Genomic DNA, 24,701 nt, shown 5'->3' on the forward strand with positions numbered 1-24,701 from the left:
TACACTTGAACTTAGGGAGATGAGTCTTGCTGACTCCAGCCTTAGTATTCAATATATTGTGCCAACTAAATGCCCCTAAAATTATCAGTCTAAACTACATTTAATGTTTTCCTGTGAAGAATACCTGAATCATAAAACAAAAGCTTGGCTCTGTATCTCTGAGATAAGACAAAGAGCACAAAGGTCTGGCTTTAGAGTCACAAAAACCTAGTTTCAAAATTTTCTTCTGAAATACTTTGATTATGTGACTCTGGGCAAACTACATAGCATCTTAGTAGCTTCAGATAACTCTTAAAAACTACAAATTACAAAGTATCTCCTGATCTGTACTGGTGGAGAGTCTCCTCACTAGGAGTTCCTTACACAAGATAATGAACAGGGAAATGACTCAATGAATGAAGATTCGTGTACCAATATATCTGCCTTCAACTCTGTGATATTAATACATTCCTTCTTAATTCAGCCTGTCATCAAACATTTATTAAACACTTACTATGTGCCAAGGACTGTATTAAATGCTAGATACAAACCAAGACAAAAACAGTCCTCAAAGGACTCACTTTCTAGTTTGAAAGGAGAAAACAACTACATATATATATATATATATATATATATATATATATATATATATATATATATATATATATATATATATAATACAGATAGATGAAAAGTGATAAGCCTAATAAGAAGGCATTAGCATTAAGGGGAACCAGGAAGGGGGGGGAAGTAGAATAAGCATTTATATAGCGTTTAATATGTCCTCGCACTCTATAAATATTCTCATTGATCCTCACAATATCCTGGGAGATAAGTGTTGTTATGATCTTCATTTATAGTTCAAGAAATTGAGATGAATAGAAATGAAGTACTTTGCCCAGAGTTGCACAGCTAAGTAAAGTTAAATTTTAATTCAGGTCTAGCTGACAGCAGACCCAGCAATCATTGGGCCAACTAGCTGCCTCCTACCTGGGAAAGGCTTCTTGCAAAAAGTGGACTTTAAGCCTATATTGTTAGTTCATATATATAGCACTTGTAGAAAAAATAGAGATACAATTCAATCTGTCTCTAGAGTTTCTTTCTGATCTAATATCAATGATGTTGAGTAGATAATAAATAGACCAGGGGGCCAGCTGACATAAGGAAGTATCTCTTCCCAGGGTAGTTTTGAGAATAAAATGAACTATTCTAAAGTGCTTTGCTGTATTTAAAGAGTTATATTAAAACTATTATTATTATACTCCAATTCAATGTTGTCATTTCCTCCTATGCCCACTGCCTATCCTTTTATCTTTTAGAATATAAACACCTTAAGGATAGGAAGTTTTATTTTTATTTTTCTATTCTCATTGAATAGCACTGTATCTGGCATATAGGAGATATGCAATAAATGTTTGTTGATTTGTTCAATCTATCTACTTCAAATCCATGGAGTCTGCCTACTTTTCTTTCTGACATAGATTATTCTCTTTTCCACATGGCTATCATTTTCTTTTCTGTCCACACCATCTGCTCTTTCTCCATATGACTGTTTCTTCTTTCTTCCCCCTTTGTGTATGTCTTCCCAGTCCAATGCATCTGTATGCGAGCCACTTTCTCCATAGTGCAGCAGAATTACTCAGAATTGTGGACAGCAGTACCACAGAAACTTTGAATTGAATACAAAGGCAATATCTGTAAAATAATCTTAAATGTATGCTCACAAAGACTTTAATTTCTGTAACAAATCCATCTTGAATTTCATGCTTTTATTACCTATCTTTCAGAGTAATCAAAATTTACATAATCAGAACAGAATTGGATGCTCTTTTAGTTAAGGGAGGTGGTTGTGTTTATGTATGTGTATATATGTTTTTGCATGTTTGGTTTAAGGTTTTAAAGAAGGCATTTAAAAGAAGATTTTGTTTGTAACTCCATGATAAAACAAGAGTACAAGTCAACTAAATGTTTCCAAGAAACCCCACTCCAAAGGAAAAGTAAGTAATGCATATTGAGAATAAGTAGAATTCAATCACAAAGTTTTCTGGAAAGTCAAATGATTTTTGTTTTTTATCATTAAATATTTTCTTTACAAAAGATCCATTTTTTCAGAGAGAGGATAAGAGAAAGAGGATAGAATGTGAAACTCAAAACTTTAAATAAAATGTTAAAAAATTGGCGGGGAAATAGCCATTTTGTAAACACTAGAAAGCACATGTAGAATAATAGTAAAAGCTGAGGTTGAATGCACACAAATTGTTGTTGTTTTTTTTTTTTTTTTTTTTTTTTTTTTTCACATGGATGATGTATTTCTTTACATATCTTATCTGGCCACAGACTTAGGTAGTAGTGACAAAAATTTTGCCAAAAACTTGACTTCAGGAAGATTCATTCTAATAAAGATGTGAATACTGCTAACTAAAAAAAATTAAAAGATATATTTTCCTAGTCATGCAGGTTATTTTATTTTTCAATTTCAAAATATTATGTTTGAGGTGTATTTTTTTCAAAATGGCATAAAAATTCCTAATATGTAACTGAAATTCACCCCTAAGAACCTAAGAACATCTTTCAATATAGAAGTAAAAAGAAAACATTGTTTCTCCATAAAAGAAAAAGATGAAATAAATTGTAGACCAACGATAACTTATCAATAACAATAACAGTATTTAAATATCACCGTAAGGTTTACAATGCACTTTGTGTAAATTATCTCATTTGATTCTATAGAATTGGACAAAATTAACATCCCCAGAGACTGATATAGTCATATTAATAACAACAAACATACTACCAACATTTATATAGCACTTACTATATGCCCAGCACTGTGCTAAGCATATTAAAATTATTTCAATTCATCCTCTCATCAGCTTTGAAAGGTTAAGATGCTATTTTTAATCATCATTTTCCAGATGAGGAAACTAAGAAAGACAAGAGTTAGAGTGTCTTTTTAGGGTCACACAGTTAGCAAATTAGCTTAGTTAGTTTAACTAATTAAAGCAGTTTTAATTTTAACTTGAGTATTTTAAAGACTATATCCTGTACTACATTCTTATAACATCCTAGATAGTAAATATTATTATTGTTCCTATTTACATAAGAGGAAACCAAAGCAAATTGTAAGTCTGTGCCTGGGGCATTTGAGAAAAAATTTGAATTCAACTTTTACTGACTCCAAGTCTGATTCTCTTTTTGCTATACTTCCTATTTGATTATTTGTACATACTGTTACAAAATAGCATTAATGATTACTATTAATAACAATAATAATAAGGGGCAGCTAGATTATGCAGTGGATAGAGCACCAACCCTGTAGTCAGGAGGACCTGAGTTCAAATTTGCTCTCAGATACTTCACAGTTTCTAGTTGTATGACTCTGGGCAAGTCACTTAACCCCGATTGCCTCAGCAAATAAATAAATAATACATGCATTAATAAGAATTAGTGGGAAATGCATACTATATTCATCGTTATCAGGCCTGTATCATCTTGCATAATTGAATAACTTTGATTTTTAAGAAGCTTATTTTCAAAACATATGCATAGATAATTTTTAATATTCCCCTTTGCAAAACCTTGTGTTCCAATTTTTTTCTTCTGTCCTTCCCTTTTCCCCCTCCCCTAGATGGCAAATATGTTAAATATGTGCAATTCTTCTATATATATTTCCACAATTATCCTGCCTCACAAAAACAATCAGATCAAAAAGGGAAAAAATGGTAAAGAAAACAAAATGCAAGCAAACAACAACAAACAAGTGGAAACACTATGTTCTGATCCACTCTCAGTGCCCACAATCCTGTCTCTGGGTGTAGATGGTTTTCTCCATCATAAGTCTATTGGAACTGGCCTGAATCATCTCATTGTTGAAAAGAGCCATGTCTATCAGATTTGATCATTATATAATCTTGTTGCTGTGTATGTTCTCTTGGTTCTACTCACTTCATTTAGCATCAACTCATGTAAGTCTCTTCAGGCCTTTCTGAAATCATCCTGAAGAAGATTGTTTTTTTATGGAACAGAATATTCCTCAACTTTCATATACTATAATTTATTCAGCCATTCTCCAACTGATTGGCATCCAATCAGTTTCCAATTCTTTGCCACTATAAAAAGGGCTGCCACAAACTGAATGAATTCTTTAGGTTTCAGTTTCTTCAGATATGAAATGAAAAAATAGGACTACAAAATGTCTAAGCAACCTTTATTATTCCAAACACAGTGAATGGTACAGAACTAAATTATTAGGACAGTATATGAATTTATGCCTTCCTGTTTTTAAAATGTACAAAAGTTCTCCAAATATGAATGATTTTTTTTCAAAAAGTTCATTTTAGGTCAAATGTTTAGAGGTCAGATTACATTTTCCTTTAGGAACAATATTATAAATGACACCTGAATGGCTAAGTGGCATGTAGGATAGAGTGCTTAATCCAGACTGGACATGGTATATAAAAGAGTCAGAATAAATCTAAGTTCAAATATGAACTATATTCTTTCTAGGTGCCCCTAGACCAATATCACATTTAGTGTTTTGTTATTTAACCTAGTTATCTGCCATCATTTTCTCATCTCTATGGGGGAGAGGGGGAGGATACTAGGAGCTATCTACAAGTATTGTTAGGATAAAATGAGATTTTTAAAACTATTTTGTGAACCTTAAAGCAAATTAATAGCAATTATGGTTTATTATTTTCACTCATTTAGTTAGTATATAAAAATCTGCTTAAGCTATCATCAGATTAATATCTCTTTACTATAACAGTAGAACAAAATATTAACATAATTTCTGAAATTAAATAAAATGGTTTTAAAATTAAGTAAGAAATAGTATTTCCTTGTATCTTGAGAAGTTGAATGAAACTAATTAAATTAGATAATTTTTGCCCTTGGCCAATTTGTACTCTGTACCAAAGTTCTATACACTTTCATAGGGCTGCTCTCTTGTTCTTTACATAGAACATACCTTGGATGGAGAAGCTGCTAATTAATTATTTAATTCATGTTGGTGCTACTACTCTTACTTCAGGAGTCCCATGTCACTACAGTGAATTCCCACTCTTTTCTTTGTTCAGATCCAGAGGGAGAAAATGCTTAAATCTGGATCTTTGCAAATCATTGTAAGCTAGCTTTTTTTTTTTTTTCTTTTTTTTTTCTAGCTAGTTTCCTCCCAATTAACAGTGAGGTTCCCAGGAGTTTTCACTCTCTACCACAAATGGAAGTAAAATATTTTATTTTGTATTGATATTATTTGAATCTAGCTTTACATGCCTAGAAAAGTGTTTAACTCCAAACAATAGATTATGCTGACCTGAGCACTTAGTATATCCATGTCATGAACTCCCTAATGCTTGTATTTTGACTTTACCCAAATTATAATGAATGTTTATATTTACTACTGATATATATAACAAGCAATCTTGGAAACAACCCTTTACTGGAAACTGCTTTTTTACCAAGTACTGGCTATCCAGCTGCTTGTACTTATGCTCTTGTTAGAACTCTATAGAGCATGAGGCATTGAATTCTGTAGGTGAGACTTAGAAATTTGAGATATCCATATATTTTCTACCTCTCTCCTCTTTGAATCAATTTAATAAAATTCTTCATAAAGGTTATGGAATATTATTGCTCTGTAAGAAATGACCAGCAGGAGGAATACAGAGAGGCTTGGAGAGACTTACATCAACTGTTGCTGAGTGAAATGAGCAGTACCAGAAGATCACTATACACTTCAACAACAATACTGTATGAGGATGTATTCTGATGGAAGTGGAAATCTTCAACATAAAGAAGATCCAACTCACTTCCAGTTGATCAATGATGGACAGAAATAACTACACCCAGAGAAGGAACACTGGGAAGCGAATGTAAATTGTTAGCACTACTGTCTATCTACCCAGGTTACTTATACCTTCGGAAGCTAATAATTAATGTGCAACAAGAAAACGGTATTTACACACATATATTGTATCTAGGTTATATTGTAACACATGTAAAATGTATGGGATTACCTGCCATCAGGGGGAGGGAGTGGAGGGAGGGAGGGGATAATTTGGAAAAATGAATAAAAAATAAATAAATAAATAAATAATAAAAAAAAATAAAATTCTTCATAAGACTTTTTCAGGTTTAAGGGTTTGTTCTCGATAGAAAAACCCTCCTTTCTTTAACTAGAGTACACATTGGTGGTTATTTATGCCCTAATATTTCCTGGGCTGAAGTTAGGTGAAGAAGATGTTTTTGAGAAATTGCAGATGCTGATAATTGCCACAGGCATGACAGTAATAGCCACAGTCTCTCTCTTCCTCATCTGAAGAATGGGCTCTACCACTCGTTTCTTAGCTTACAATGCACAATTTTTTTCTGCTATAAAATGCAAAAGTCCTTTTGTATATAGTCCTCAAACAAGAAAAACCTGGCCTTGACTGAGATAGATTTTTTTTTTCTTTTCCCTGCTCTAAAGTGTTTGTCACCATAGCCAAAGTCTTTGGACCAAATCACATAGTCACCCCAAGTAACTAATGCCTTAGGCTCATTTTATTATTTTTCCCTTATTTATGTGCATTGATTTAGAGGCAGCATGGAAGAGAACTATATAGAAAGAGCTGCCCCCATTGTCAGTAAAACCTGGGTTTGAGAAGCACTACTTCTCATCCATCTATGACCTCTGATGTGTATGAATTACCAAAGGCCACAAAATCATTATTGGTGAGTCTCTAAGAAACTCTGTAAGCTACAGAATAGTTACTCACATTCATCAATAGAGGTAGTTTTCACAACAGGCATTCTCTACACCAACAAAATCAAAAGATCTTTTTCAGGGAACACCATATGAAATTTATTGATTATGAATAAATGCAAAATTTGGTATCTTTAAATTTTTAAAATTAGAGATATTTACTTCTTATTAAGTGGGAAAATATAGTTGAAAAGTTTTACTGAATATATGGATAAAATTTATTTTCCCTCTATTGAGTTTAGATTCCATGCTTATTCTCTATCTTATTCTTATCGCATTCTCTATCTTATCTTATTCTCTATCTATATTCTTTATCTGCTTAGATCTCTTTTTCCTTAGTATTTAAAAGAGAGTAATTCTTTTCATCTTTTCCCCCCTCTTATGTGAGACAAGGTTTTCAGGTAGTTTTCCACTTCATCCAGATATAGGTTATTAATAGAAAGGAAAAAAAGACATTTTTAACATTTGTTGCAAGTGCCTTTTTGCAAGAGATATTTCCATTTGCTTAAGTACTTTGAAAAGTGTGAAATATATTGCTTTGGAGCACTTGCATGAATGACTAGATAGGAATGTTTTTTTGCTTTTGATATTGCAAATTTGGAAGCTTAACAAAAAGTTAGCAAAGAGTTACTGAAAGTAGTCTACTATATATACCATATATCACTGAATAGCAATGATTTATGCTTATGTGGTATATATCTCATTTTACTTTCAAAGTATGTTGTAGAAAACAATATCAATAATATCTGGAACTATATTATATTAAACTTTTCTTTCAAAAGTTACCTAAGAGTTATATATTGCATCATGCTAAATTGTTAAATGAGTCCACCTTGTTTCTGTAGCCATTTCTAGGCTATATATATATATATATATATATATATATATATATATATATATATATATATATATATATATATATATATTTTTTTTTTTTTTTTTTTTTTTTTTTTGCTTCTGAGCTTTTTGTGTTAGTGCTATACTATAATTTCTTCTATTTTTATCTACTTAACTTCTATCATTTTTACTCTATCATTTTACCTGATTCTTCTACTAGGGTTGAGAAAAGGTTAAAAGGAAACAGAGAGGGAGAAGGAGAAAAATAGGACCCTGTAAATGCCAATTGGTATGCTACCATTTTCACTGGCAAAGGGAAGCAAAAAAAGAAGACAGCAGAGAGAAATTATTTCCTCTCAACAGAAGGTAAAAAATCAGCTTCCCTTCTAAAGGCCACCTCCATCTCAGAAGATCAAGGAATGTATCCACACAGCCTATTTTGGTATTGCAACCTATTTTTAATAAGAAATATTTCCTCACTCTCCATCAATAGATTCTCTATTGTAAGGAGAAGATATGCATGTATTTAGGGAATATTTGAAGAGTATCTCTACAGTATGAAGGGGGAAATTAAATTAAACAATCTTAAACTCCACAGGCTAAATTCTTGGAAACTATGAAAGAGACACATATAACCATGGGAAGGATAAGGTGAAGTAAATTTACATTCTAATGCCCTATACTTGTTTGCCAATGAAAAATTAGATTTGTCCTTGTTTATACAAAATACTAAAGGCCATACAAAAATCAAACGAAATGTCAGCACACTTTGAAAGAGCTCTGCTAGTTAATGAAAATTAAAATTTGCTTGACCTTTTTATGAGCACATATACAAACAGAAACTTATTGGAAATTAAGTGAAATATTCAAGATCAGAAGAATTCATACTGATGGGTTAAAAAGGCAAAGGATATACAAACACAGCATATAAGAAAAAATATCAACTTAATCTTGAGTAGGAATTATTTTTTAACTTATGACCCTTAAGGGTTTAACTCAATTTTGGAGTTTTTGCTCTGGGGTCTTACTGCCTTGTTTGGTGAATATTTCACTTGCACACTATTTCAGGCAAGTGGCAGCCTTGCTTGGCTTTATTCATTACTCCCTAGTCTTCTCACAAAAGATGTACCATGTACACACATATAAACACATACAACATACATACATGCAAGTTCTAGAACTGTAATTAAATAAATTCTGACTTTGCTCATGGAAGGGAGGTATTAATCCACCCCTCTATGATCCCATTCACCATATGTTTAACTTGAGGCCAATCTTTTTTATGAGTTATTGCCTTCCTAATTAGGATATAAGATCTTTTGTGGGGAGGGAGGGACTGTTTTTGTTCTTATAACTTATATCCTGAGGTTTTTCAGCAGTGTTTGGCATATAGTAAATTCTTGAATGTTATATCCATTTATTTACTCAGTGAGTCAGCAATTCTAATATTTTTGAATGATGTAAATGTTTTCCTCTATATTTTCAAATATGCCAGTTTTTACGTATGAGCAATAGCAAATACAGTAATACTAATAATAAAAATTCCCCCATCCCCAAAGCTTCTATTTCATACAGATGTTAAGGTTCCCTGGAACTTTTAGAGAACACATTTGTTTGAAATATAAGAAAAAGGCCTGAACAAAACAATCATAATATTTGATTTTCTTTAGTTTATAAAAGGTACTTCAGTCAACTAAAGTGTTGACCATATATTTAGCAGAGTAAGACATAAAGAAAGCATATGTCTAAGGTTCCTTTAAAAACATGTTTCGCCCCAGGCCAACCAATCATTCCGTTATGTGTTCTCAGGAGTTTTCCTGAAACCTTCAGCAAACCCTTTTTCAGCCCAAACTATTATATTTGATATTACAAAGAACATTCTGAGCTTGAAACATTTCTCAACCTGCCAGCCTACCTTATGGGATCCATCTTACTGTAAATTAGCTGTTATTTTGTCTAGGTCAGACTAGCAATTTAAAATTTCAGGGTTTTAATGTTGTTTTCTTATATATCAAATGAAACAGAAAATTATTGCCCCAACAATTAGCTGAGGATAATCTGCGAGGTATCTAGGTATTATGGAAGGAAAACTTGAATAAGAGTCAGTAGACTTTTTATCTGAATCCCATCTCAAATATTCTTACTCTAGTTACCATGGGCTAACTGCTGGAAATTTCTGAGTCTCAGTTTCCTATTCTGTAAAAGGAGAATGATGCTTGACAATACTTATCTCAAAGAAAAAACTTATAAACTATGAATATATATGTAAAGTGATGGTGATGATAAGTATCTAATGATAGACACCTATTAATGATGGTGACAGCTAGCATTTAAGTAGCACCTGTTATATGCCAGGTTATTGTCCTAAATGTTTAAAATATTATCTCATTTGATTTTCTCAACAATAGCTGGGACATAAGTATTAATATTATCCTCATTTTGCAATTGAGGAAACTCAAGGCAAATTGATGTAATTTGACTTAACCAATACCACATAGTTACTAAGTATTTCAGGCCATATTTGAATTCATGTCTTTCTGCCTCCAGGCACAGAGTTGTATCCACTGTTCTTCCTAGTCATGATGATTTTACTACTGGTTATTGGTGGTGTTGTTAAGTCATTTTCAGTCACAGCTGACTCTTTATCACTCTATTTCTGGTTTTCTTGGCAAAGAAACTGGAATGGTTTGTTATTTTCTTCTCCAACTCATCTTATAAATGAGGAAATTAAAGCAAAAAATGATTAAATAACTAGCCCAGGATCATACAGCTACTAAGTGTAGGAGGTTAGATTTGAATTCAGGAAGATGCTTCTTTCTGACTCTAGAGCAGTACTCTATTGTACCACTACCTTCCCTAATAATGATCACAACAAAATAAAAATCATATTTTACAAGTTTTGTTGTTTGTTGTTTTACTGAAATATCTTTAAAAGCATATGCTAGTAAAAATGTACAAGCACACAACTTTTAAGTTTAATCTGCATTATCAAAATTTTCACCATGATTTTCTTAGACAATCAACAAAACAATAAATCAAATACTGATTTGTAGTGTTTGCCCATTTCTGAAATGTAAATGCTCACACTAAAGATTTGACAATCAGTTCTGGAGGTAGTGTGAGCTGGCACCAGCTGTGTCTCTGTTACATTTTATCCAAGACTGAATTCCCACAGTGTCTGGCATCTATTTAAAAAAGATCACAAGCCTAGTACCTAGCAGGGACCCAGCTGTCTATCATGATCTGTCATCTGTGCCTCTTAATAGCCAACTATGAGACTGAATATGCTGAATATATATCTTCTCCCTGATATACTCTCTGTCCTGGATCTATCTTGCAAGATTACTGGGAGCTATAACTCTGTGTCACAGTAGTTCCTGATCACTTTTCCTGGAAAAATAATAGCTGAGGCAAAGACCACTACTCTATAAGGGATAAAGGGAGAAACTCCAGACCAATTTAGGACCTGCCTCTAGCTTCTCATGAGTATTACTTGACCATCTAATTTCCCACTTACATATCACACTATAATTCTAACATTTAATACTCAAGTCCTAAGACAGTGCAAAACTGACCTACGAATTTGTTCTTTTCCTAATAGACTTGAATAAAAACCCTGATACTTTAATATTCAGTCATATCTCCAAACCTCTCTACTTCCACTCTCCCTACCTATTGCAAACACAGTAGAAATGGAAGTAGTAGAAGTAGTAGTAGTAGTAGCAGTAGTAGTAGTAGTAGTAGTAGTAGTAGTAGTAGTAGTAGTAGTAGTAGTTGTTGTTGTTGTTGTAGTAACTGTAGTTATTGTAGTTGTAGTTGTAGTAGTAGTAGAAATAGTAGTTTTTGTTGTTGCTATTGTTCATTTGCCTGACTCTTGGCAAAAATACAGGAATGTTTGCCATTTTTTTCTCCAGTGGAATAAGGCAAATGTCAGTTATGTGACTTGCTCAGAATCAATATCAGGTGCATACTCCAGATCCACCAACAGAGATCACCAATTGTCTCTAAGCACAGTAGTATACTACACAAATGTGTTCCCTTTATGTAGGACACAGAAAGACTTCTGTCAAGTCTTGGACTAACCACTTGGTTAAGGGATTTAACTTACTAAAGACTCCTATATTTGGGGTCACTAAAATCCCTGACAGTATATCTCTTCCAGCATAAGAAGAGAAACCTTTTCTATTAGTATCAGGACTGGAGGATGGGGGTTTCTGGTATTGTAGGAGAGAACACAAATAAAGCAGCTGTCTTGGTTGAGCTAGTGAAAAGTAGTTGTCTTTCCATAAAACTGACTTTTATAGAAGATGGATGAAGCATTTTCTTTTCTGGGTTTAAAGATTAGCTAATAAGCTAATAAGAAGAAGAAGAAAAAAAAGAGAATATAACTGAGAGTTACTGAATTGTGAATTCTTGGAGAAACTTTTAATAATGGTCAGTATCTATTTATCTCCGTCTTTATTTTCCTGAAAAGGGGGAAGAGGCAAAATTGATCATTAAATATTTCTTTATATTTTAAAAAATTGCTTAATGGACATAATTATTAAAAATGGTTTGCTAAATGAAATTAAAATAATTCTAATTATAATCTAAGTTTGAGTTTTTGCTATATAAATAGTATATTGAAAAAGAAAAGTAACATGTATTTTTTTTTTTTTTTTTGTACTAAATTTACCTGGGTGGTAGGTAATTAATGTTTCTCTTTGGCAATCAGATGAGTGCCTGGGGACTTGAAGAATTTTATGTAATTTTGCTTGCTAATTTTATTTTTAAAATTTTTAAGTGGTTTGTGGGTATGTGCTTATTTTGTTAGTTTTCAAGAGAAAGAAAAGTTACAATATACTAATGTAATGTCCAGGCTAGCTTTCTGGAGGTCCTGCAGACAGGGCTTGGTCTCAGCAAGATAGTCAACACGAGAATGGACAGGAATAGAGTCTAAAGTCTTTATTGTTTTCTTCACAGTCTACCACAGTCTCCTCCAGTAGTCTTACTCTATCATGGTCTTACTCAGTCTTACCTGTTACCAGTTCTCTCAGCCCTTAAATACCCTATTATAACTGCATCAATTGTAGATTATATCACCATGCTAAGTACTAAGTATATGTAAACTAGAGAACCATTATCTTATCAATTCCACTGAGTTAACACTTTTTTTTGTGTCTCTTATTTGAAATGACAATAGCATTTTTGTTTGTTTGTTTGTTTCCATTAGAATATACATATTATTCTTTAGGGGAGGAGAAGAAAACTTGTTTGCCATTTTCTATTAAATTGTAAGCTCTATGAGGGGAAGAAAAACATCTATCTATCTATCTATATGTAGCCTCCCCCCTTTTATTTTTTTTTTTAGCAAATATCTCATTTGATCTTCACAATACAGTGAGGTAAATGTTGTTATTATCCCCATTTTATAGTTGATAAAACATATTAAGTGACTTGCCACTATTATAAGCTCATAAGTCTCTAAGGTGACATTTGTACTCTGCTCTTCCTGACATTGGGCCCACCATTCTAAGCACTAAATTATCCAGCTGCCTTCCTTGAGGCATGAGTAATATAAGTAGAATACAGTACATTAGTTGGTTTTCAAGGACTTCTCTGGCTTTAAAAAAATCATCTGTGAGTATATACACACATAAAAACAATTTACTCCATATATTCAGTAAATATATAACTTTATATTTCAAATATCATACCTATATGAGTATTATACACATAATAATATGTTAAATATGATATAACTAATATATGTTGTATGTCTATGTAGAGAGAATTTACCAGGTATATATTTTTTCTTTTCCCAAGTAAATTCAAGAAGACCATATCCTAAAACCTTTCATGGTTGTCAACCTGCATCAGTGAAAGGAATAGCCACATTAATGAATTTGTGGATGTGTTGATGCATTGAAAGAGAAGCCAGTTGAATCAGCTTGGGATTCTGAGTGTAAAAATCTCTCAGATCAACTTAGTGTATTTCCTCCCCAAGGAGTTCTTTAAATTTGAGGATTGCTGCAGCTTCACTAATATTTTTTCTAACTTAGTAAACCATAGTACTTTATCTCTCTATCCCAATGTTTTCTCTTTGCTTTAAACCTGTGACTACTACTGATAACAGTCATCTGAGCCAACTTATCTCTCTTTTAACCTCTACCTTACCAGTAGCCTGTCTTTATCACTATCATTACCACCATTACCACCAATTACCATCATCATTTAATAGTCTTTTCTACTTTGAGGTTTCCTTTGGCCAATGCCTTTGCTAGACAATCATGATTTGTGGGAAGCAAATTTTCCTTTGCAGCCACTCACTGCCTTTACTATATCACGGAAAAACAAATAGCCTTTGTTCCTCCACAGATTTTCAAAAATAAATAATTTTATATAGACCATGTAGATTTCCATCTCTAAAATTAAAAAGACATGAAATTTCTAAAGTTGCAATAAAAAAAATTTTTGGCAATGGAAGTTGCTTTATCCAGCTAAGTAAAACATGTTTTGCATAAATTCTGTTGAGCAAGCTGACAGTGAGAAAATGGCTAAAGTAAAATTCTAAATATCAGAGGAATAGGATAAAAACTGTTTTACACTTTTAGATTTAGAAGCAAACAACGTAGCTTTAACTGTGTGAAAAATGAATGGAAAGTCCATGAGATATATCAAGCCCTGGAAAGCTGTGGTGTATCATTACGCCAAGATTTGTCTTTCCATTTGAGCTTCAATTCTACCTTCAAGGATAAACTTGAGAATTAAAGTCTTTTCTGTGACTAGAAAGGCATGAGGCTCATATGAAGAGTCAAATTAGTCAATGCAGTTCTACCTAAATAAATCAGAGTTAATGCTCAAATACCTGCTGTTGATATTATCCAAATAATTTTCAACTTTACACATGGGTTTTGTTCAGTGTGAAAGTTTAAGTGAAAAAAAGAAATATGAAATCAATACAACATGATGGTAGTACATTTGGTAGATATAGATATATACAATCAGGTCTGTGCTATCTTTTAATTGATACTCATGAGAGTTTGGTCTTTAACTTTGGAATTAAACTTCTGGCAAAATGAATAATACACTATACATTTCTTGGCTACACCAGTGGATAAGGTGTTGGCATTGAAGGTAAGTAAATAGTGATAATGAATAGACTTTAAAATCCTTTCCTTCATAATTCCCTTTTCTCTTGAACTTGACAAATCCTGGTAAAAATAATTAAGTCAAGGAACAATATAACTCCATTCCATCTTACTAACTGCCGCACAAATGTACCACTTCTATGTTCATAAATCTAAAATTCCTTTTTATGACTATGATGTGTTGTCATTCAAGCTTTAATATTTAACCCCATTGTTTTTATTCCATTTCTTGATTCTTGATTCATGACTTCCAATTCCTTCCTCTCTGAGTTCTTTCCCAGGCTATTACTTCTCCAATTGGTACATTTTCCTCCCTTCCCCATCCTGACCCCTTAAAGGCAAAATTTGAGATAATCTTCTTTGCTTGAATACCTTTGCCACCTGATCCCATCATCTATCTTGCTCTGCCAACCCTCAGATTTGGATTACCTTCACTAATATGGTTCTTACTCACATGCTGTTGAACCAAGCTGGAGAGAATCAAGAAACTTTACTGAATGGATTCACTATTAATATGTATATACATAATATACATATTAATAGTGAATCCATTCAGTAAAGTTTCTTGATATAAATATATATATATATATATACATATATATATATATATATATATATATACATATATATCATGCAGTATCAACTGGGCCTTTGGCAAGAGAAAACAATATTTTTACATGCCCTTAATTGATTTACACCCCCATTCCTCAAAGCAATTTTTCTACACTTATTTGTCCTTCCGCTAACTTTGAATAGCAGGACTTCAAATCAATAATATTCAATTAAAAATCCTACCTGAGATATTTCCCAGCTGTGTGACCCTAGCCAAGTTATTTAACTACTGTCTCCTTCTGTCCATCATCTATAAAAGAAGGATAATAATAACACCTATCTCCTAGACACTAAACTATCCTCCTATCTATGTGACAACTTCTCATTTTGGGGGGGGGGGATTTTTGTCAAGATCATGACTGCTAACTATAGGTATCTCCTGAATTCTCTTCTCTTCTCGCTTCATATCAGTTACCTTTGTGATCTAATCAGCTTCTGTGGACCCAATTATTATCTCTATCCATATAGAACTCAAATCTAATTATAATTCCAGAGATTTATTATATAGGGGACCATCATTTTCTCGATCACTCAGGCTCTTGATCTATGCATACTCTTTTAATTCTCATGTATCCTTATATCTGCCCCATTTCAAAATCATTGACAATTCCTGCTTATTTTACCTTTGTAAGATCTCTTGCATGTTTTACCTTCTCTTTTCTGATAACTACCCTGGTGAAGACTTTTATCATCTCCTTCATACCTGTACTATTGTAATCAACTTTTGAGTGGTTTCCCTGTGTCAAAAATTTCTTTATTTAGTTTATCTTCCAATCAGCTGTAAATGGAACATCCTGAAGCTCAGGTGATGTAAAATTGTATATTCTTCCCATCACACACACGCACACACATACACGTGTTTCTACTCAGCATAATAAATTTATAAGTAGCCAGTATAAAAAGGTAATAGCAGGAAATAAGATTGTATAAAAGATCCTAGAAGTTATATACAGACAACCTCAAAGGTCAAAGGAGGATAATTTACAAATTATATCATATATTACCCAAAAAGTACATCCTGGTAAATATGTGGAATCAGGGTAAAATATCTAGACTCGGTTGTCAAGGTTTGCGATTCTGATATGTATATAAATCTCAGTCAAACTCCAGATATCCACAGAACATCAAAATATGCTGATAATTTTGAGATAATGTAGCCTCATTAAGTATGAAGTTTAATCCACAAGTTTGAGATGATTTGAATGTCAATTAACTTATCCTAAGATGGCATAGATAATAAGTGTTCTGTCCCCTCAAAATATCATATAAAAATGATCTCAAACCTTGCCCAATCTCCTCAAACATGCTTCCATCTCCACTGACTCCATTTTACCTAGAGCTCTCTATTCTAATCTTTGCTTACTTGAATGACACTCTCTGCCTCTCTCCCATGCTACCTACTTCCCTTCATCATCCCATCATCCTCCCATCCCCATGTTGTCTGCCTCTATGCCCCTTTTATAGATTGACTCTGTACCTTATTAAAGTGATTACAGTCCCTCTTTCCACTATCATTATGAACTTTCTCAGGAAGTATTCAAAGAACTGGACATCCCTGCCTCCATTTCATAAATTAATTAACAATTACATAGGTCGATCATCTCATTCAGTCCCCATTTACCATTTACACCACTCCATTCTATAAACTCCAGTGCCTCCCTATCCCCTTCAAGATAAGATATAAAATTCTTACCATTCAAAGTCTTCAAAGTCCTTTAAATATCTCCTTTTGTATTTTCCACATGTTCTTGCTTCATATATATACATAATGATCCAATGACCCTGGACTTCTTCTTTTTCTTCAAATAATATATTCCATTTCCCAATTCTGTGCTTCCTCCATTCCTATTATCTCTCCCTCCTCATCTATACCTTTTTGTTTCCTTCATATTTCAGGTAAAATCCCACCTTCTACAAGAAACCTTTCTTGATTCCACCTTAAACTATGAGTTTATGGAATTTACAAGTTATCACATGTACATAAATAATCATAATATAGGGGAGATTTTGATGAGTAAAAGATCAAAATATAAAGAGTTCAAGATAAATTTAGTTGGAGGGAAACTTTACAACTAGGAGGATCAGGAAAGGTGCTCCTGAACTGATGAAAAATGGCGGACAGGGAAAAACTCTTCATTGAGAGCTGACAGAGTTGGTAGCTTTGGGACTTGAGAAGCTCAGCTCCACAGTAGTGGACCTCTAAGTGCAGCTTCCCTAACACGAACAGTTGAGGCTTATCCAAAGCATCGAACTCTATTTGCTTAGGTCTAAAACAATCCTGTTTCAATGAATCATGCTTCCTTAATTCCTATTTCTTAGATAACCAAGTACAGTGGTTTTATAAGCCCAAGATAAGTTAAAATATATTTACTACACACACATAGTATTATATTAGTTCTACCAATCGCGCGCATGTGTGTGTGTGTGTGTGTGTGTGTGTGTGTGTGTGTGTGGTGGGTGTGTGTGTGTGTGTGTGTGTGTGTGTGTGTGTGTGTAAGGACAAAGTCTAAAAAGTCTAAAATCAGGTGGAATTGATCTCCATCAAGCCTTCTGGCTATTACTACTCAGTGCCATCCCAATTAATTGGAGGTTGAAAAATAAAGAAGCTAATGCCTTTTGTTGTCTCTGAGTGGTCTGATTGTGTTTTGTACATTGAATTCAGTTTCTTTTGGCATACAGTCTATGTTTCTGATTTTAATGAAATATTTTCTGCAATAAATGCAACAAGAGCCTGTAATCATGGGGTCTTTTCAATCTAATCCCTTAAATTGAAACAGAGCAGCTTGCAGTCTAGAGAAAACTCTTAAGTTTAACATTTTGCTAATGTTTTTTGCATAATTCATTCCATTCAAATTAAACTGGTGGGTCTAATAAAATTATAATTTAACTTCAACCATAATAAAAACTTCTTTATTAACTTTAGTTGTAAAACTTGCAGCAAATCTAAGCAAAATGATTTGTATTAATACTTTAAATAAATTTTTAAACACAGCATTAAACATTCCATACACTTTATGCTAGTATTTATTTTATTCATTTATTTGGCAATAAACATAAGATTTTTTTTTAAGTCACTCTTAGTCTATACCAAAGTTTTAATTAACTTCACTACTAGAAAAAGGATTCTCAAAGGAAAGCTTGCACTCACTATGATTAAAGGTTTGCCATTTGGCAGTTTAATTTTCTACTCTTCTCCTTAATACTACTGCTCGATGGACAGCTTCCTTTATTTAAACCTTGTCCTTATCAATTCACTACAGAACCTGACACTTTGCTAGTAACCTGTAATTCCAACTCCTGTATTTGTTAGGACTCTATTTGCTTACACATCAATGAGCACAGAACATTTTTAGGGGATGTCAGGATACCAGGAACTATGTAAGAGATAAATCAGAACGTAATTTGCTGTCAGACTAAAGGCAAATTTAAAAGAAAAAGTGAACCCTATACCTTCTTTCAAAAAAGAAAACAAAGCAATATTTCTTTTTTAACAATGTAATAATCAACATTTTGACAAGCTCTGACATCCCAAAATGTATAAACAAAAATAGCATATTAACCTTCAGCAATTTATAACATGCACCATTCTATAATAATAAAAAGCAAAGAGAGTTCACATTTTTAAAAACGATGACCAAAAATGTTTTAGCCTTGCAACAATGCATAGTAAAGGGGACAAAAAGTTTATCTGAAACCTTAAATACATTAGGATAATATTTTATTCTTACAACAATTCATAGTAATGGGGGCAAAAGGTTTATATGAAGCCTGAAATACTTTGGGATATGTATGTAGATACATACATATATGTGTATGTGTGTGTATTGCACACACACACATATGGGTGTGTATGCATATGTGCACATATAAACATATGCATATACGGAAGTGTATGTATACATATCCATTTATGCACTGCACATGAACATAAATGCATGTGTACATAAATGCACAAATGACCACAGAGATCATCAAATACTGAAATGTCTAAGTACTGTAGTAAAGGCACCTTCTTTGGATAGATATTTAAGTAGTTGAATGAGAGGATATTGTGATAAAGTATAGTCTGAAAATTGGAATACCTTCATTAGTCTTATTCTACCACCATGAATAAGCCATAATCTCTGTACACCACAGTTTTGTCATTTAACCTATAAAAAGATTAGATTTTATAATCTGAGGTAGATTATTGTCTCTGAGAGTTCTTTCATCTGTAAAATGAGAGAGTTGAATTATATAATTTTTTAAGGCCTTTCCTCACCTTAAATCTCTAATCCTATGATTGTAAAACACTCAGAGCAGTCACAAATGTCTTAGAATTCACCATAAGAATGTTCTACATTTTATACAAGTTGTTTCAAGGATAGAATTCTGAAGATCCCTTCCCATTTAAATCAAAAGCATTACTGAAAGTATAAATCAATGGTTAGCATTGACACACGGAACACCTAGGATTGCTTCCCCTGTCTGAATTCTCCAGAGTGCCTTCCTCTAATGGAACATGCAGAACATCTTTTAATATGAGCAGGAGACAATTTATTACTAATATCATAGATACCTATAATTTATCTAAGCAACATCCCTCATAGTACAAAAATACATAGTACAGGTACATAGTATAGAGAAAGGACAAGAACACTAGAATTGGGAGTTTTCAGTTCCATTTAGCTGTCAAATATACATTGCCATAGGCTCCCTTATGTCCAAGAGAAGAACTTGAACTTCAAAAGTATATATATATATATAATATATAAACACACACATACACATATTAGTCATATAAATATATAAGTCATATATGTACAACACACCAACACACATGCACTCATATATAGCATATATAATGTATATTTTCTAAATCATTAAGTTTAGTTATACCTCTAGATATGTTCTAAAACATAAAATTTAGTAAGTTTGAACCCTTCCTTTGAAAATATTTTGGAAATAATTGCTAACCTCCTTAGATAGTATTGTAATAATTTTTTTTAATCCTTTCTTTTTTCTTCCTTTTTAATTATCTATTATTCTCTGTGAACAAATCAAAATAAAGAACTTGGCTAGTTCAGATCTTTCTTCTAAAGAATTAATTGATCAGAATTTTAAATAATAGTGTTAACAAAGAGAATTTAAATTGATGCTGCTTCACCCATAAGAAGAGTACAGTGTTTATCTGGCAATAATCTCAGAAAGTACTTAATAATACTCTCTTCCCATTTATCTTTTTTCTATCTTTTCCTTCCATCCCCCTCTCATCCTTCTCTCTCTCTCTCCCTCCTCCCTACCTTCTCTCTCTCTCTCTCTCTCTCTCTCTCTCTCTCTCTCTCTCTCTCTCTCTCTCAAATTATGTTTATATATATATTAAACCCTAACCCTTCTGGCCCCTCCCAGGCTCTCCAAATACTTTGGTGTTTTGATATACCAAATTGCAATTTCCTTACCTGGATTAAAGATCCTTAGTGTTACTAATTTGGTGGTCTTTATTCAACCTGACAGTAGAGAGCATATGTAGCCAAAGAGTGAGCCTTTAGTTATTGGAAACCACTTTAACTTTTTATATAGTTCTGCCTTATGTATATCCCTCTGCAGGGCTCCAAGACTCAATGCCCCTGTAATGTTCAAGAGTGCTTTTCCTTGATATATAAAGCTTGATTCCAATTTCTCTGTAAAAGCACCATATGATGTTGCTGTCCCAGACTGCTCGGCAGCTACATTGCAAGTAATGCTAATATTAACTCTAGATGCTCTAAACGTTCAAAATTCATTAACTTGTCACATAATCATTTGAATTTGGAAAAGGAGGATTTTCTTCCTATTAAAATGGAGGATTCCAAACTGGAACATTATATGGTATTACAGATTCTTTCATGGAATCTCAGGATAAATTCTATGTGTCCTCATTTCTTCTCATCTGATATTCAAAGAATTTAACTTCTGCCAGATTGATTAAGGATGTCTTTGATTGATTGATTAAATTTAATCCTTTTTTACATTAATTGGGAATAGAAACCTCCATTGGCGGGGAGCAGAATAATGCTAGATAGTATATTAGATAGAACACTGAACTCTAAATCAGTTAAATATCTCCAATAAAAGCTAATTTCAATCCAGGATGGGTCAGTGGATCTCTTAGAGGAATGGATTTAGAGTTAGGAAGACCTAAATTCAAATCTGGCCTCAAACACTATGTATTTTATTCTATATACTAGCTTTTGTTTGCCTTAATTCACAGAAGAAGTAAATGACAAATCACTATTGCATCTTTCTCATGTAAACCTCATATTTTGTCAAGTATAGTCCATAGAGTCACTGAGTATTCTACATGACTGAAAGCCTGAATAACAACAGTTTCAAGCCACAGTTCCATTTAGATGCTTTTTTATAATGTAAGTTCTTCCTTTCTCTTCTGCTTGAAATCATCCATATACTCTCTTTTTTTATACGTAAAAGCACACTTTCTTATTTCAGAAATTTCCATTTCAACACTATTGAAAACACTCTGACCATTATCCAATGACCTTTTTTGCTTCTAATATAAATAGGCAATGCTTAGATTCTGACATAGTTGAGCTTCTTTGTTTATCAAGATTCTCTTTGACCTTAAAATCCAACAAAATGTTCCTAAGTAGTTAGACTTTTCTATTTTTGATTGCTGATTCACTTTATTCTACAGGAAAGCCTCATTTTTTCCCCTTACTCCCTCAAAGCTATTTTTTCTTCATCCACTAATATATAGTCTCTCTCAGTAATCTTTTTTTTTTTTTTTTTTTTTAATGGCATTACTAAGGGAAGGAAAGTTTTTGTTTTTTGATTTTTGTTTTTTTTTTTTTTTTTTTTTGTTTTTTTGTTTTTTTCCCTGAATTTTGATTGATCTGGGGGGGGGGGGGCTAATCTTGAATCACTGAGAGAGTGTCCCAATAACTGACTGCAGCCAGTTACACAAGCATCTACCATTCAAGCATCAGAGTACCTTGAGTTCAGGTATGAGAAAACGATGTCAATAATCTAAGCCATTAGTCCTCCAAGCCAAACAAGTATCCAGAAATATCTAAAGCTTCTAGAGAAAAATCCTATCTTTATCTGTAAGGGGAAAGCTTAGAGAATATTATTCTACTCTAGTGTTATAATATAGATAATATCAAAGAATTTGGCCTGCATAACTCTTAAGGGTCCCTGCCAAATATGAGATTCATTCTATTAAACCTGGTTCCTTGAAATTGATATAGAAATCCTATTTAAAAACAAAAATAAAGATCTCTTCATCTTCTCTGTCATATACTGTTTTAACTTTATAGGAAAAACAATAAGGTACCTAGCAAAAGTTTCATAGCAATGAAGCAAAAATTGTTTCCATTACATGTGATACTGTATGTTTAAATGTTATTATTTGCCTTCATACTTGAATAATTCAAAGGAAACACCAAGATGACCTATGAACATGCACATATATAAGAAAGATTAGAGAGATGGGAGGTATAAAAAAAGAATAAACAAAACTCAAAAACATTATAACAACAAACCAGACTGCTAACTGAAAGAACACCCATATATCTTAGTGATATCACAGATCATAAGCATGAACTCTTGATTTGTTTAAAAAGATGTAACCATAGGATACCTACCAGTGAAAATATTTATTTAAAAATGGAATGTCTAAGAGAAAAGAAAAAATAATAACTAGCATCTCTGCATGCTTAGTAACATCGCAGGTGAAAAATAAATGTAATTTGACAATATAAGTGACAAGACATAAAATGACCCATTCTGATCATTTTATGTTAAGTGAATCCTCTCCATTTTTTACTCCTTCATACTAATAAAATGGAAAGTTTAAGTAATGATCTGTCAGAGAAGGGAATAATAATTCTAAATAGTAATTTAGAAGATAAGACCTGTAATTGAGAAAATACTCAGAGAAGAATCACTCAGTCACTAGAAATCATAATTACAGTACCTGTATATGCAAACTGTACAAGGTCCCAGAGAGCATTAGGATCTATGCCTTCCATTTTGATTTCTTCTTGTTTAGCTTCGCAAACATCGCTTGTAAACATAGCAGCAAAATAGTCAGAAACAGAGCTGAGAACAAGCCTACAAAAAATAAAGAAAACATAGCTTCATGTTCAATAGAAGCTCCATGCATTCTTTGATAAAAGGAAGTGTCATATAAGTTATGTGACATCAAAAGATCATCATATGTGCTTAGAGGTTCTTACCTTCAAACAAGATCATATTATGCCATTAGAAATGAATGACTATATATGATTTCCCAAAATTACAGGAAGTGCAGCGTTTCTTTGCCTCAATTTTTTTCTTTTTTTTTCTATTATTTTCTTCCCTTTCCTTTATCATTTATTTTGCCCTAGCCATACTTTCTTCAGATTTCTTCAAGCTTCAATTTTAGTCTATACAGGAGAGATCCAAATAGGAACTGTGTGTAGCTCTAAAAAAGAGTTATTTGATCCTGGATGTACAACTTACTACCTCTTGATTTTAGACAAAATGATAATCTTTTCTAGGATTTTCACGATCTATAAGATAATGGTTGAAAAGATGATCTATGAAGTCCCTTGGAACCCTAAATCATTTGATAGCTTATAAACAGATTTTATAATAATCTATCCATAGGCATAGGTAACTTTTCAGAAATCATACTCAGAATATATATAGAGAGTGCATAAATTAGGTGTATAACATCTATAATATATTTTGTATGATATATTAGAATATATATGATACATTTGTGTACATATATGTGTATATATAAAGTATAGATACACAAATGTATCATACATATATATGTATCTATATATGTATACACACACACACACACAATGTACCAGGTAATAGGAAACTTTTTTTTTTAATCTTATAATTAGATACTAACGGAAAAATTGCTCTTCAAAATTAATGATTAAAGAGTCTAATGTTAAAGTGCAAGTAAACTTCAAAGGAAGAGCTCATTAAAGTAAATGTTATTAAGGGATTTGTTTTTTTTAAACTGATATTCATTTTTCAAAAGGTTAGCAAGAAAATAAAAATAAATAATGTATCCTCATTCTTTTACCCTAATTTTAACCACCATTGTATACATATTACCACAGCCACATTTAAGAAAAATGTATTATGATACATGACACCATGGATGCAGATTTATAATAACCTCAGTTGAAAATCTGAGATCAGGGATTACCTGTTATAGTATCACTGTAGATATGTTTATACAAATCTCTGTAGGCTTTGGCCACTGCCATAACAATATTTTACTGGGTCAGTGCCCAGGACAATTCAGAGAGACTGTGCATTTAGAATTTGAGTGAATAGACAATACTAGGTGTTGCATTAAATAAACACAGAACTATGTCTGGTTAACAAAAATTGGCTACCTCTAAGTGAATTAT

General features: G+C 32.6%; 1 protein-coding gene across 1 annotated transcript in view; it reads right to left on the reverse strand.

Annotated features, from left to right (window-relative positions):
• Nucleotides 1–24,701, reverse strand: part of KLHL1 (kelch like family member 1) — a 605,136-nt gene that overhangs the window by 346,721 nt on the left and 233,714 nt on the right. Inside the window, exon 3 of the mRNA XM_074299230.1 lies at nucleotides 23,255–23,391. Within this exon, the coding sequence (XP_074155331.1) occupies nucleotides 23,255–23,391 (137 nt within the window). The remainder of the gene's footprint in view (nucleotides 1–23,254; nucleotides 23,392–24,701) is intronic.

Source organism: Sminthopsis crassicaudata, chromosome 3 (genome assembly GCF_048593235.1).
Source record: "Sminthopsis crassicaudata isolate SCR6 chromosome 3, ASM4859323v1, whole genome shotgun sequence".
Classification (NCBI taxonomy): Eukaryota; Metazoa; Chordata; class Mammalia; order Dasyuromorphia; family Dasyuridae; genus Sminthopsis; species Sminthopsis crassicaudata.